Source organism: Gracilinanus agilis, chromosome 5 (assembly GCF_016433145.1).
Source record: "Gracilinanus agilis isolate LMUSP501 chromosome 5, AgileGrace, whole genome shotgun sequence".
Classification (NCBI taxonomy): Eukaryota; Metazoa; Chordata; class Mammalia; order Didelphimorphia; family Didelphidae; genus Gracilinanus; species Gracilinanus agilis.
The window spans coordinates 186648089-186663907 of record NC_058134.1 but is presented as its reverse complement, the minus strand read 5'-3'; the positions used below and the strand labels follow the sequence as shown (position 1 = coordinate 186663907).

The following is a 15819-nucleotide window of genomic DNA, read 5'->3' as shown; positions in this document are numbered from 1 at the left end:
ATTGATTCTAAGACAGAAGGTAAGGGTTATTTTAAAAAAAAACAACATGTTAACATATGACCCACAGGGGTCCTTATGTACAGATTAGTGGTCCCTGTTTCTATTTGAGTTTAGTAATTTTGTAGAGTTGAATCGGATAGCTGCATAAGTGTTTTTCTAAAAATTTCTGTATAATAACAAAGCCACTATTTACATTGCACTTTTAAGGTCTGCAGGACACTTTACAAAAACTATCCCATAACATCATCATCTGATTAAAAACTAAACTCAAATAAAAAACTCAAATTTGAGTTTCACACTGCTACTTTAGACTTTTCCATGAATTTAGACTTCTAAGGGATTTCTTACATTGTGAGATATATCATCAGGCAATTACTAGGAACTAGAAAATACCTTTCAACCATGCACTAATATGTCTTAGAAAAATTTTCAAGATTTTTTGGTCAATTCCCATTTAACAACAATGAAAAAAATCATTTAGCCATATCATCCATTCTCTTAATCAATTTAATTCATTGAGACTTTATTATTATTACATTGTATATGATTGCTCATGTTTTTACAAAAAGTTCTTGTCCTGAATTATTCCAATGGAATCATTTTTGCTAGCAAAAATAAGAATATTGGGATGTGCCATTAGTAGATATGCAACATTATGAATTGACTATAGTCTTTTACTTCTAGTAAGTGAAGTGACAGAGCCTCTGAATTTGAATCCAGCCAAGCGTCCTCGTCGGCAAGACTGGGATGGAGAATTATATGAAAATGGCTCCTTTTATTTTGCCAAAAGGCATTTGATAGAAATGGGCTACCTACAGGTCTGTATATTCATTTTGCAAAAACCCTCTAAAGAGTTTTACCCTGTCTTAGTTATGTTTGTATCTTAAGTCCTGAAAAATGACAAGAGAAGTAGAGTTACAAAGTGGAATTGAATGTCAGCATTAAAGGGGCCTGACTATTACTGGAAAAAACTGTTTTGGATGAGGCATTGCCATTCATGTTCATCCTCTGATGTTATCACTAGAATACTATTAAGTTAAACTTCAATTTACACATATCTTTGCATACTGTACTTTAGTATATACATAGTATAATGTGATATTGGAAGTTTGGGATTCATTGAGTTTTAATATTGAGGTCTATGATATAAACTTCCTGTGGACATTTAGGGGACTTGAAAACGACATTTCCCATGATTCCTCTTACATAATACAAGTAGGCAGGAAGTCTGATTACGTAGATGGTATAAAGTCTCAGGACTTGATAGAGACGCTCTCTTTGCGATGAAACAGCCAGGTGGGCAGAGGTAATGGCACAAATTAGATCTTAGCAGGCACGTGGCTTTCTGAATTACCAATATGAATTACAATAAACCATTAATATTTTTAATATATCCATCTATATCAATATTATTTGTAACAATACTATACATAAAGATATTCTGTCTATGAAGACTGATATATCTTCAAATATGAAAGGATTATTGCAAAATTCATATTATTCTATTGAAAACACTAATCTGTTTTAAATCCATATTTAAGGTACTCTTCACTTATAGCATTTCTATTTAATAATTGCCTCTTCATTATGAAAGTTTCCCTGAAAAGAAAATTCTACAGAGTTCTATCATGTCATCATTAGTTTATCTAAAACACTGTGTTTGAGGGGAAAAAAAGTTTTTCACCTTCTTACCAGTTTACAAACTTTATACAAAAGATCAAATGTTCAGGAAAAATCATACTGATCAAGTACAGATTCTTCCTCTCTGAGAAACATGGTCCAGAAAACCAATATTTCTCTATCCGTTAGAAATGAGACACAAGGACTTATTGACGGACTGACTATTAATTATAAAAAGTCCATTTTTATAAAAATTATCTCTCATCCACTAAGGCAGGAAATCATATTCCCTTCCAACTGACATTAACAGATTTTAATGATTACGAACCCGGGTCCCCTAACTAGAACTTTTAAATTAGGGCTAAATATTATTTATTCCATTAGTTCATTATTAATTTCCACAAGTGAATAAGGTTCAATGGTACGGCAAATTTTCCTGTCCTCTATTTTTTCTTGTGTTATAAATTGGAAGAGAAATTGCGGGGACCCTTATACAGTCTCTGAGTTGGAGAGAAGTAGAAAGAAAAAGGATCTGTTCATATATGTTATTATAATACAGGACTTTTTATCTCTATTTTCTCTCCTTGGGCTGCCTTAGAGATTTCTTCCTGATAGAAGTCATCCAGTTCTTTGGACCATATTATTAGAAGAATTGGAGAGGGGAACAATTCTTTATAATTTAAAGCAGAATTTCCATTTAAAGGGAAAAAGTAGGAATTTTGCCATCAGCAATATTTAAAAGTAATCTAAGTTTCTTGGTAGGTTTGTTTTGATATAAGGAGAAAAAAAATACTCTCCAAATTATTTGGTTCAAAAATGTATTGGTTTATGTTAGTAATGTCTTTTTCATTTTTCATTCTCCAGAAATTCTTTTAAGAGCAACATGTAAAGGAGTTATATGTATTACAATAAATTTTTTTCTAGAAAGTTACTAAATTGTACATACCTTTTGACCCAAATATATTTTGGGAATGACTTAACATATTATGATATACGCAAGTAATGGGATATTACTGTACCATTAAAAAAATGGACACCTTCAAAGGAAACCTGGACATCTTTATGAATCAGTGTAGAGTGAAATGATCAGAATCAGGAAAACAATGACAGCAATAATATAGTGGAAAATAACTTTGAAAAACTTTAGAACTCTGATCAATGTACTGATATCTTTTCCCTCCAATGCTCCCTAATCCTAACTTCTCTATTACTGTTAAGGATAACACCATTCTCTCAATCATGCAGGCTTACAATCTAGGTGTTATCCTTGTCTCCTCATTCTCTTTTGTTCTCCATATCCAATCTGTTGCCAAGGCCTGTCAACTTTATCTTTGTAATATTTCTCAAGTATGCCCCCTCCTCTCCTCTGACACTGCCACCGCCCCAGTACAGACTCTCATCATCCCACATCTGGACTCTGGCATAAATCTCTCCTCATTAGTATCCATGCTTCATTCAGCTGTCAAGTGATCTTCCTAAAGCTCAGTTGTGTTGTGAGGAAGATTAGTTAGCAATTAATTAAGTATTAAGGATGGACTTAGCAGGAAGGAGCATTCCAAGATGGAATGAAGGAGCAGGAAGTAGGTGCTTGTGCCCTGAGAGAGACTCCATTAGTGGGGGGCACAAACTGTTGTTAGCCCTGGGAGATCTCAGACCTGCATCCTGATTCCCTGGGATCCTGTGTGGTGGTGGCATCTAGCAAGGGGACAAGACCTACAGAGCAGCACCAGGTGGAAGAGGAGTTTGGGATCTGGTGGACAGCATCTCAAGCACACTTGCTGTACTTGGATACCTTGGACCACCTTGGCTTTTGGCATCCTGAGATCATCTGTGGATTACCATGAGAAACCCTCAAAGCCACCCCACAGGCCCTTTAGCTGTGCTGGTCAAACCTGGCTGGAACCAGGTTTGAAGCAGCTCCCCAGACTCCAGAACAGCTCCTTTATGCCCAGCCTGGCCTAGGTCAATTAGGATTAGAGTAGACAAGTCCTCCCCTTGCCCCTGTGGTTTTGCCGTTTAAGTTTTAGAGTAGAATCCCTATCCAACCTTTATTTTAGTTAAACATAATTAAACCTGTTAAAACCTTTTACCTTGCCTGTTGGTTTCAAAGACTCTGGCCCAGTAGTGACCGTTGGCCAACAGCCATTTTTATCAGTTAGAAGCAGCTTAGCTGTGACCTCTGGTCTCCCTAACCTGGTCCAGTCTCTCCTACAACCCAGTGTGTGTACCCACAACCATTTAGATTATATTGTAACATCCCTGGTGCCCTTCATATCTCTATATTTTTCAAAGTTGTGATCCTTTAACCATTCTCTACTCAATAAATTCCAGGGGCCTCCTATCAGCTTTAGTATCAAATATAAAAACCTTCATTTGGCATCCCAAACTTTATATCATCTGCCCTGTCTTTCCAGTCTTCTTAAGCCTCTGCTTCTAGCCACATGGACTGTAGCCATATTTGCTTCCTTACTCCTTCTTAAATCAGACATTCCATCTCCAGACTCCATAACTACCCCCACTGCCTGGAGTGCTCTTCCTTCTCATCTCTGCCTCTTGGCTTCCCTGACTCACTTCAAGACCCAGATAAAATCCTATTGGATTTTGGAGAATTCTTTCCCAGTTCCCCTTAATTCTAGTTCTTTTCTTCTGTTAATTATCTCCAAGTTGTCTTCTAAATAGCTTCCCCATTAGACTCTGAGCTCCTTAAGAGCAGGAACTGTTTTTTGTCTTTCTATTCCCAGTGTGTAGGACAGTGCCTGGCACCTTGTTGTTGTTCAGTCATGCTATAGCTATCCATGGAGTTTTATTGGCAAGGATATTGGAATGGTTTGCCATTTCCTTCTCCAGTGGATTCTTTTATCCGGCAGTCAGAGATTAAATGACTTTCCCAGGGACACACAACTAGGATAAGTGTCTGAAACTGGATTTGAACTCAGGTCTTCCTGACTCTAAGCCTTGAGTTCTCTTAATCACTGAGCCACAACTATCTCTTGTCTATCTGTCACATGGTAAGTACCTAATAAATATTTATTGACTAAGTGAAGATGAAACCTGTCAGGAAGGTGATAAACTTGGAATGTAAAATGAGATATAAATCTTTGGACATGGTCAATGTGAGAATTTATTTCATTGTATTGTGCATATTATTACAAAAGATTTTTTTTATTGTTTCTTTTTTCAAGGTGTGACATTGGAAAGGACAAATAATAAATAATTGATTAATTTAAAAAAACTTTTTGATGGAACAGTAATAGCTGTATTTGATACTAAGAAGGAATACTTTTGACATTAATTTTTTTAATAGGGTGGGAAGATGGCCTACTATGAAATGCGAGCTGAACACAGTGTAGATATTGATGTTGATATTGATTGGCCTATTGCAGAACAAAGAGTATTGAGGTAAGAGCCAAGTATATTTATATTTAACAAATAGTCTAAATTCTAATTACATTACAACCAAGTATCCAAATGGTCATTTATAATTAACTTGTATGTTGTTATAATGGTACTCAATATAGTTTATCTGGTTCTATAAAACCACACCATCTTAAATTACCTTAATTTTGTTCTACAGTAAAGTATTAGAATTTATACTTTTTTATATGGGCATAGATGTAATTGTGCAAAAGCAGATCTTCCTTTAATATTTATGTCAATGACTTGAAAGATTAAGAAGATAACATGATTATTAAATTGCAGCTAATTAGGATGGGGCTCTTTATGAGTTAGATAGAGTGCTAGACTTGGAGTCAAGAAGAATATCGTCATTTTCTATATTGGAATCCTTCCTCAGCACTAGTTGCTTGGCCATCCGAATGACATATCACTACTCTGAAACTCATTTTTTCATCTGTAAATTGGAGATAATAGTGATAATAGCTACCTCAGGGTTGTTATTGTGAGGCTCAAGTGAGATGATTATGTAAAATGCTTTTAAACCAAAGACTACTATATTTGGATTCGAAAAGACCTTGTCAAATTTGGATTTGGTTTCTTTCAGATATGGCTATTTTGGCAAAGAGAAGCTTAAGGAAATAAAGCTCCTAGTTTGCAATATTGATGGATGTCTCACCAATGGTCACATTTATGTATCAGGAAACCAAGAAGAAATAATATCTTATGATGTTAGAGATTCAATTGGGATAAATTTATTAAAGAAAAGTGATATTGAGGTATTTACCCACTGAATTATACTATATTTATTATATATATTTTTATTTAGTCTCAAGAAAACTTGGGGAGAGAATCCTGAAATTTAAAAATGTTGGTAAAATCTAAAATGTGGAAGAAGCCATCTTGTCCAGTCCTTGCCTATAAAGAAATATTCTCCATAAAATTCCCCACTAGTTGTCTTTCAAAGACAGCCCATTCCTTTTTTAGTAGCCCCAATGATAAGGGAATTTTCCTTATATTGATTCAACATCTGCTTTTTTGCAACTTCTACTCATCTATCCTTTAGGTCTTACATGTGCCAATTTTTTATACACAGAAAGATAGTTACCATGCTCCCTTAACTCTTTTCTGGGATAGCTTTCACAGTTCCTTTCATTTTCATTCCATTGTTTCAAGGCCCCAATTCAACAAAGTATTCTAGATATGGTCTCATCAAGACAAAGCTCAATAAGCCTATTTCTTCACACGTTCTGGATACTGGGACTGGCTTATATGTCAATATGGGATAATTTATATGTCATTTTTGCTCTAGAGACCTTTGCCCTGTGAAACCATTACCTTTCAATCTTAGAGTCCACGTCACATTTTAAATATAAGATTTATTTCGAAGTAAAATAATGTCTCAGGATATCAAATAACTGTTCGTTTAGTGACTTGTTTTATGGTCTAGAACTATTATTATTAGAGAATTTTGTTTTTTAAATTTGTGTTGCTTTAATATTTTTACCTTATTTTTTCATAGGTGAGGTTAATTTCTGAAAGGTCCTGTTCAAAACAAACACTCTCCTCTTTAAAACTGGATTTGAGAATGGAAATTGGCATTTCCAATAAGCTAGCAGTTGTAGATGAATGGAGAAAAGAAATGGGTTTATGTTGGAAAGAAGTGGCATATCTCGGTGGGTACCTTGTTATTCAATCATAATAAAATAGAATTAAGATTTTTATCTTTCATATGCGAATCTATGGGTATTTTGTCCATTTTATAGATAAAGAAATGGAGAAAAGAAAGCATTACTCATACTGTTTGACTGGTCATGGCAAGGAAGTCAGAATATTCCTTGCTTCATAGAGCCACTTTAGACTCTTTTTCTACCACCATCACTCAGTATCCTCTCCTCCTTTGAGGTTTATAATATACAAATTTATCACCTAATATAGATCATTGTCATCGTTTTTTATTGACATTTAGTATATTCTTCCTTTCTCAGTGAGTTCAAGGCCTGGACTGGTTCATGATCTTTTCCTCTACTCCAGCTCCTGCCCTAATCCACATTAGAAGACTTAAACTTACATATTGATGCTTCCTCAACTATCAGAACTACCCTGTTCCTCAGTAATTCAGTTTTAATGACTTGTTCTTCTATTCCAATTCAGCTATACTTAAGAGATAGACATCTTTTTACCTTGCTAAGCACAAGTATTCTACTTCAATGTTCATGAACTCTGAAATTTATTTGATCATAATCATTTATTATTCTCTATTCCCCCATAACTTATGCCTTTTGTACTGTTTATCCTAACTGTCATCACCAATCATTCTACCCTTCAGTTTCTTCCCATTCAATCACCCCTACACTGGATATACTTCTTCTCTTCTATATATTGAATCCTTTGTAAATTGGTTTAATTCTACTTTTCTTCATGAATCCCTTACTCTCTTCTCCTATTACCAGTCACACCTTCCAAACCCTATCCTTGGATTATTGACATTGTCCACTTCCTTCAATACTATTCATATGCTGCTGAACAGAACTGGAGGAAATCATAAAATAAGCTTCGGTTGGCCCACTACAAATTTATGTTACATGATCAATTAGACCTTCAATTAAGTAAAGCAATCCTTTCATACATTCCTAATCAATTCACTATCCCACTTACCACAATGGTTATTCTAGACTTTTTTCATCCCTCTTCTAATATCTTTTAACCTACAAGATTTCTACTATACCTCATTCTCTCAGCTAAGAACCTTGCCTCATACTTCTCCAAAAATAATTGAGACCGTTCTTCAAAAGTTCCCTCCCCTGACTCCACAACTTCACCCACTAACTCTTAAAGAAATTGTCTTTCTCTTGACCAAGGCAAACCCTCCACCTACACCCTTGATCCCATCTTCTTCATCAGCTTGCCCACACTCTCATCCCCACTCTCCCAAATTTTTAATCCCTCCAAGTCCTACTCTCCTACCCATTTCACCCTTTCTTAAATAATATTCACCAAATATGACCATTCCCTCTAGCTATTATCCAATATCTCTTCTCTCCTTCTTGGCTATACTCTTTGAGAAAAGCCATCTATACTAGAAGTTTCACTTCATCTCCTCTCACTTAATTATAAATTTTCCTTTATTTGGTTTTTGAACTCATTATTCAACTGAAATTTCTCTATCTAAATTTATCTAAAGATCTAATGACTTTTTCTTATTCCTTATCTTTCTCAAGAAGTCTTTCTGAAACCTTTGACACTATTAATCATCCCCTCTTTGACACTCTTCTCATTTTCATGACACTGCTCTCTGCTGGTTCTCATCCCGTTATTCAGTTGTTTTTCAATTGTGTCCAACTATTCATGACCCTTTTCGGGAAAAATATTAGAGTAGTTTGCCATGTCTTTCTCCAGCACATTTTACAATGAGCAAACTGATGCAAACAAGGTTAAGTGACTTGCTAGTAAGTGTCTGAGACTAGATTTGAACTCAGATCTTCCTGATTCTAGGTCCAACATTCAATTCACTGCACCATCTTGCTGCTTGTGCCTTTGAGAGAATGTATTTCTAATAAATTGAATTGTTTCTATTTCTGGGTTTTGAATTGAGGTTCAGATCTGCCCCTTGCACCTTCTTAGCCATTCCTTTGTTCCTAGGAACTTTAAGGAATGCCCCACCCAATGAATTTCCTCCATTATCCTCTGATAGAAAAAATGAGATAAAGAGGGGTTGAGAGTATGGTGGAATATCATTCGCTATTCACCAGAGATGTTTTGAGATGCCCAGGGGAGGGCTGGATAATGGGCTTCCAAAATATATTTATGGATTCAATTGGCAGAACTTCCTTGTCTTTGATCACCAAGGGAGAGGTCATTGTTTGATTTATTGGTTATTGCTAACCTAATCAATAAATAGATTTTCTTACTTGGAAGTCAGTCTCTTAAACTTTTTTAAAACCCTTACCTTCCATCTTAGAATCAATACTAATGGGGGGCAGCTGGGTAGCTCAGTGGATTGAAAGTCAGGCCTAGAGATGGGAGGTCCTAGGTTCAAATCTGACCTCAGACACTTCCCAGATGTGTGACCCTGGGCAAGTCACTTGACCCCCATTGCCTACCCTTACCACTCTTCTGCCTAGGAGCCAATACACAGAAGTTAAGGGTTAAAAAAAAAAGAATCAATACTAAGTATTGGTTCCAAGGCAGAAGAGTGGTAAAGGCTAGGCAGTGGAAGTGACTTGCCCAGGGTCACACATCTAGGAAGTGTCTGAGGTCAGATTTGAATCCAGAACTTCCCATTTCCTGACCTGACACTCTAGACACTGAATCACCTAGCTGTCCCCTTTTAGAACTTTTAAATCATCACATCTTCTATCTAAGATTATTTTCCATGTACATTGTATATATTTCATACATACCTAGATATACACATATTACTTCCTTATTTAATTATGAACTCCTTGAGGGTAAGGACCATTTTTTGGCATTCTTTGTATCCTAAACAATTTACACAGTTCCTGACACATAATAATCACTGATAAATGCTTGTTGCCAGATTTTCTGGCTAAGGAGAAAGAGTGGAGAATAGTGTTAGATGCTTCAGAGAAGTCAAGAAGAACAAGGATTAAAAAACTGCCATTATATTTGACAACTAAAAAGTCACTGTTAACTTTGCAGTGAATAATATAAGTTGTGTGGCAAAGTCTGATGCCAGATTTCTGAGAGTTGAAAAGTGAGTGAGGCACAAGAAAGTGGAGGCAGAGAACATAGGTAGCTTTTTTTTTTTTGATGTTTAGCTAAGAAAGAGGATGCAACAAATTCAAAGCAGAGCATTTAATAAGTCATAAGAAAGTTGTAATAGAAGGTATCCCTAGAGCATATGCTTTCACAAATATACATACCATCAGTGGAGAAAGTGGAGAAAGGAAGGTTGACTATGACTTTAGAAAGAAGAGAGACTGAGGAATGGTATGAAGAGGACAAAAAAAGGACGCTCCTCCTTCTTCTTCTTCCTTTTTTCCTCTAGCCAGGTGGGATCCAGATGGAGGCAGGCATTAAATGACAAGCTGAGAAGTTTGCATTTTGACCGAGGGTCTGTAGGGAATCACTTTAGATCTTTTAGAAGAACAGTGCTGTATGTCTAGGGAGTGTTCATTTGGTGGCTGCATGGAGGCTGGACTGGAAACAGGAGAGACTAGAAGCAGGGAGACCAGTCAGGGAACTCTTATAATCCTTTAAAGAAAGCTGAGTGAGGAGGTGAAAGCAGCTGTCTTCTGGTGTTCTTCGGCTCTTACGTTTCATGAGTCCTTGGAAATGTGGAGAATTCTCAGAGTGGCTGAAACGAAAACAAATTAGAGCAAACTCTCTGATCCAAATCTTTAATAAGTAGAACTTGATCATCAGCGCTTTAGGGTCTACCCGGCAATAACAGTTAGCTGGGAGGCCGGCACACACAGTAAGGTTCTCAAGTGACCTCTAACAAGCAGTGAAGAAAAAGGTTGCTAAACTAAGTTATTAAAAGCTTGCTTTGAGTAATAATGTGCATACTGCATTTTATTCTAATTTTTTGAACATTGGTCCGCATATAAGATTTATGGTCATTGTGGCATTCGAAAACTAGAACTCTGCAATCTTACTTGATAAAAGTTTCCTGTAAGCCAATTTGAATGGTGGTGGGGAAAATTTAGAATTCAATTTGTTTCCTTTCTATTAGTTCTTACCATGGGATCCATGAACTTTTTCATTTTGATATTTTGAGCATTGTATTTCCAAATAATTGACTTCCTTTATAATCATACATTTTTAATTGTATGTATTAAAAACATCATTCTAAGAATTTCACAGGTTTTACCAGGAATGTTTAATAAAGAAAGATTAAGAGTTTCTGACCCAGGCCATTCATGTGCATGTTTATTATGTGTATATCCAAGATAATATGTGCCTGTCCCTTCAAATATTTGTGTATTTCCATCCATTGTTAAAGTTTCACTATATCTTAAGTTTTCAAAATTACCGTTGAGCTATCTTCTGCGTCCTCTCACTACAGGATGCATGACCCATTGAAAAATAAAAGTTTAAATTCAGTAGCTCCCAGGTGTCAGAACAGCCCTCCCTACCACCCAGCTGGCCTCACTCATTATGGCAAATGTCTCTGCACCAGGGAAGACGTCTAGTGTGCTATGGAAAACAGGATCCTAGACTGACCCAGGGGTTCATCGATTCCTCACAAAAGCAAGTGTCTGGACACTCCGTGGTTCTGTGTGTCCATCTTGCATAAGGACTGCGCTAATCATCTCTGCATCTTCCCAGTCTTAAATCTGAGTAGAGGCGCGCCCAAAGCAAATGGCCCAGACACGGGAAATGATTTACTCCCTACCACAGAGTCATGGACCAAGGCAGGACTTGAACTCAGATGCCCTACTCCAAATTCAACACTCTTTTCCCTACTCTGTACTATTCTGAATGCCCAGCCATCTCTAAACACTCAAGATTCTGTGAATCTCTTCATGTGGTGTGGCACAGTGGACAGGCCAGTAGACCTGGAGTCCAAAAGACCTTTGTCTAAACCCTCTTGAAACACTTCATAGCCGTGTGGCCCAGGGCAGAGGGATTTCAGCTCTCAAAGCATCCGTCTTTATTCTTCTCACAAGGGTAGTCATAGCCACTACCTCAGAGCTGTTACAAGATATGTTATATTGATTATGTTGAACCACAGTCAGAATTTCAATAGTTTGCCATCTCCAAAAAGAATGCCGTTTTGTGTTTTAGTAGTGTTTGATTTAATGATTGTCTTTTTACCATTAGGAAATGAAGTTTCTGATGAAGAATGCTTGAAGAAAGCTGGCATGAGTGGGGTTCCTGCTGATGCTTGCTCTATTGCCCAGAAGGCTGCTGGGTATGTCTGCAAATCCAGTGGAGGCCGAGGGGCCATCCGAGAATTTGCAGAACACATCTTTCTACTGATGGAAAAAGTGAATTCATGCCAAAAATAAAACAATGTAATGATGTTAAAAGGGAAGAGGAAACTATATAGTCCTCTTCAATCATTTTGCTTTTATTTTGTTGGTTTTACTTCCGTGTTGTAATGTTTTCAGAAATATAATTTTCTCTGTGATATAGTTAAATATCTTCAAAAATAAAAGCTCTCCTGAAATCATTAACCTAAAATCTGTTGTGGAAATGGAATGGTCTGTATCACCTTTTGAGTTAATCACTTAGGGTTGCTTCCAGTCTTTCCCAGATTTTTCTTAAAAACAATTAGCAATATTGTCTGAAGGTTAAAGTTTTGCATTGTACCAAAAAAGATTGCATGCTTGTGTGTGTCAAGTGATCTTTGAGTTTTATTTATTATGGAACTGTGTGTCTGGTAAGATTTGCACTATCAATTAATAAAATTATATTGCACAAACTGTACTAGAAGTCTCTCATTTTTAGGAGAAAAAAATTAACAGAAGCATCATCTTACTCCTGAAATGTGTTTTGGATGGCCATTTGGCAGAATCAGGTTATAGATTATTGTTATAGATTAGGAAGGCAGCATAATGGAGAACAGAGATGTCAGACAGATGGCCAGCTGGATGAAAGCAACCCCAGCCCAAACTAGATTATAATGTACTTGGAACATATTTTTAAAAAATAAACAAAAATACAAAGAAACATAGATAATGTGAATTTGTAGTTTTCTAAGGCAATGTGTAATGTAAATTGCAGGGATATATTTCTATTTCAGCTTAACACTACTAGTGTAGTGGTTAGGGCACTAAATATGATGTCAGGAATATTTGCCTTCAAGTTCCACCACAGACACTTCATTTAATCTCTGTGCCTCAGTTTCCTCACCTGCAAAATGATGGGAAGAAGGGTGACTAATGGCTAGGTGGCCATTAAGGTGCCTTCCAATTCTAATTTTTTGAACCAGTGATCCTATTAAAATCATAACGAAGTGTTGGTTTTATTTATCAACTTACTCATTCGACAAATATTTTATAAAATGCTTCTTATGTCTATTTCATTGTGAACAAAAGGATATAGATAAAACATCTCTAACCTCTAAGACCTTATTGTTTAGTGTAAAAGCTTACATTGATTTAAGTTTACATAGAGAAGGCAATGTATGGGGGTAGTAGAAGATGATGGACTGGTGAGTTGCTTGTACTTATATCTAAGATTGTTTTAATACTGATTTTATGTACTGTATTTTGCCAGAGTAGCACCTATATACTTAAAGATACCTCTAACAGAAACTTCTTTTGAGATGGAGGTATCTAGGTGAGCATCTCAGATTAGAACATTTAGATCACATAAGAGAAGCAAGAAACATTTTCTTTTTGTCTACTTATATGTTCTATGCTTCTGTTATAAAGAGTAACTTTTTATAATTTAAAAATCCTCATAAATAGCTAAAATAAGACATTATTTTTACTGTCAATTGTTCTTGTTTGGGGTTTTGTTTTAATCCGCAAAATCTCATCTTAACTTTGCTATGATTTTTATCATACAATAGAAATGTTTTGTACCCAAGGTGAAATAGTCCTATTTAGAGACTTACTTTCATTCCAAACTGACTTTATTTGTTGACTAATAGTCATTCAGACACTGCTATTATAGCTTTGTAGCAAAAGAGCATCCCTAGGAGAATGTTGGTGTTACAAAAATGGTCCTTTATTTTGGGGAAAAACTTGGGATTGTAAAAACTAAAAAATATTTAAAAAATTAAAATATAAAAAATTAAAAAAACAATTCAGCCTACTAACTTTCTACAGATCCTAGTTCTTTGTCCATCCAAGCATAACTGTATGAGGAATTCTATCATGTGGGCAAATTTGAGTCAAAGAGGGAGGCACTGAAAACACAGACCCCAAAAGATGCCAAGGCCAGTATTTGCCACTATCACCACTGATCCTAGAATGCCAGCCCAGGTAGCAAAAGGGCCATCTACCCCATTAGGAGGCAGTTCTGTAACTGCAGTGCTAGGGGAAGGTGGACCTCTAATAGCTATGGGGTCCACAGAGAGAGGAAAGTGGGGATGGCACCCTCTCTCATTTAAGAGTACTAACGCCTCACATCTCCCGGTTCTCTAAGCCTGAGCCACAGAGCTTGACTATTGTCCTAAGGAAGCACCCCTTCTGCTTGAATTATGGCAGCCTAGGACAAAGCCCCAGAGGTCCTGTGCTGGAGATGGCTTTGTATCCAAGAAACACGAACTGTTAAACTTGTTCATTCACTTGCATAGAAGCACTTTTGCCTGTGTAGATAAGACAGAATTTTTCATGTAATGAAGGTTCTCATTCTGAAGTCTTTGTACCTTCAGGATTTGAAGCCATCGACTTTATCTCTTGCGATAGAACCTCTTTCTAGAGATCTCCAGGGAGAGGGAGTCCCTCTTCCACTTGAATTATCTGTCTAGCCTTCTCCATGATTGGATGGGCTGACATTCTCTACGCTATCCCTTCCCTAGTGCGTATCATTTGCAGTGATTCCCAAAGTGGGTGCCACCGCCCCCTGGTGGGTGCTGCAGTGATCCAAGGAGGTGGTGATGGCCACAGGTGCATTTCTCTTTCATATTAATTGCTATTAAAATTTTTTAAAAATTTAATTTCCAAGGGGCTAAGTAATATTTTTTCTGGAAAGGAGGCAGTAGGCCAAGAAAGTTTGGGAACCACTGGTTTAGAGGTTGTCAGAGGTATCTCTGGTTGCATCTTTTAAAGGAATCTTATGTGATTTTTTTTTTTAAAACCCTTGTACTTCGGTGTATTTTCTCATAGGTGGAAGAGTGGTAAGGGTGGGCAATGGGGGTCAAGTGACCTGCCCAGGGTCACACAGCTGGAATTGGCCTGACTCTCACTCCACTGAGCTACCCAGCTGCCCCCAATCTTATGTGATTTTAACAAATTCTCAAACATTTTGCTAAATCTTGGTAACCTCGCTTATAGAAATCCGCTGACAGATCAGTGTAGTCACTCCCAGACTATGCTTTTTATCTACATCCCTTCAAGACTGTATTGCCCACTGGCCGCCCCTCTGGGCTTCGCTGTACTTCACCTGGATCAGCTCTTTCTGCATTGATTCTGGACCCCTGGACCCTGGTTCACTAGAATCCATGACCCCTAATCCTCAGTCCCTGGGGAAACAAATCCATTCTTCTTTGGAGCTCCTACTTTTGGCTCTGGTCTTCTTTGTAAATGTAGACTAGTCTGTTTAAGTCTATCTACTAACTGCTCTTTAATCACAGATGATATTCTGTGTAGTCATCCATCCTCCAAATTATCTTGCCATCTGCCTATAACCTGCCCTTTCTTCCCCTCTACCTCTTGCTTTGGACACAAAAAATTCAAATCAATGGTAATTAATCAGCATTTATTAAGCACTTACTAAGTGCCAGACACTGTGCTAAGCACTGAGGATGCAAATATTTAAAAATATATATATTTATATATATAGTCCTTGCCCTACACTCTTATAAGAGTAAGACAACACATAAAAGGAAGCTGAAAGGAGTAGAATTTGAAAAGGTATTCTGCCAGGGATGGAGTGATATGATGGATAATCCCAAATGAGTTACAGCTAGATGAGAAATGAAATGACTGGCCTGGATGCCCTCCTTAAATGAAAAGAGGAGCTTTTTTTTTCATTCTGCCCAAAAGATCTTTTCTTTTTGATAAAGCAAATGCAAAACAGAATTGAGTTGATCTGCTTCCTCTCTATTGTTCATTATCATTGTCTCATCCATTCTAAACAGTGATAATGTCCATATTTAATCTTCCTCTTTTTTTCAGTATCTTTTTAAAAACCTTACCCTTTTGAGGGTCTTTTCTTTCCTTA

The 15819-nt window shown here is 36.8% G+C and overlaps 1 protein-coding gene across 1 annotated transcript in view; it reads left to right on the top strand.

Annotated features, from left to right (window-relative positions):
* CMAS (cytidine monophosphate N-acetylneuraminic acid synthetase) overlaps positions 1 to 12409 on the top strand; it is a 39147-nt gene extending 26738 nt beyond the window's left edge. The window contains exons 4-8 of the mRNA XM_044678143.1: positions 685 to 818; positions 4925 to 5019; positions 5621 to 5792; positions 6536 to 6689; positions 11803 to 12409. Of these exons, the coding sequence (XP_044534078.1) occupies positions 685 to 818; positions 4925 to 5019; positions 5621 to 5792; positions 6536 to 6689; positions 11803 to 11990 (743 nt within the window). The 3' untranslated portion in view covers positions 11991 to 12409. The remainder of the gene's footprint in view (positions 1 to 684; positions 819 to 4924; positions 5020 to 5620; positions 5793 to 6535; positions 6690 to 11802) is intronic.
* The last annotated feature ends 3410 nt before the right edge of the window (positions 12410 to 15819 follow it).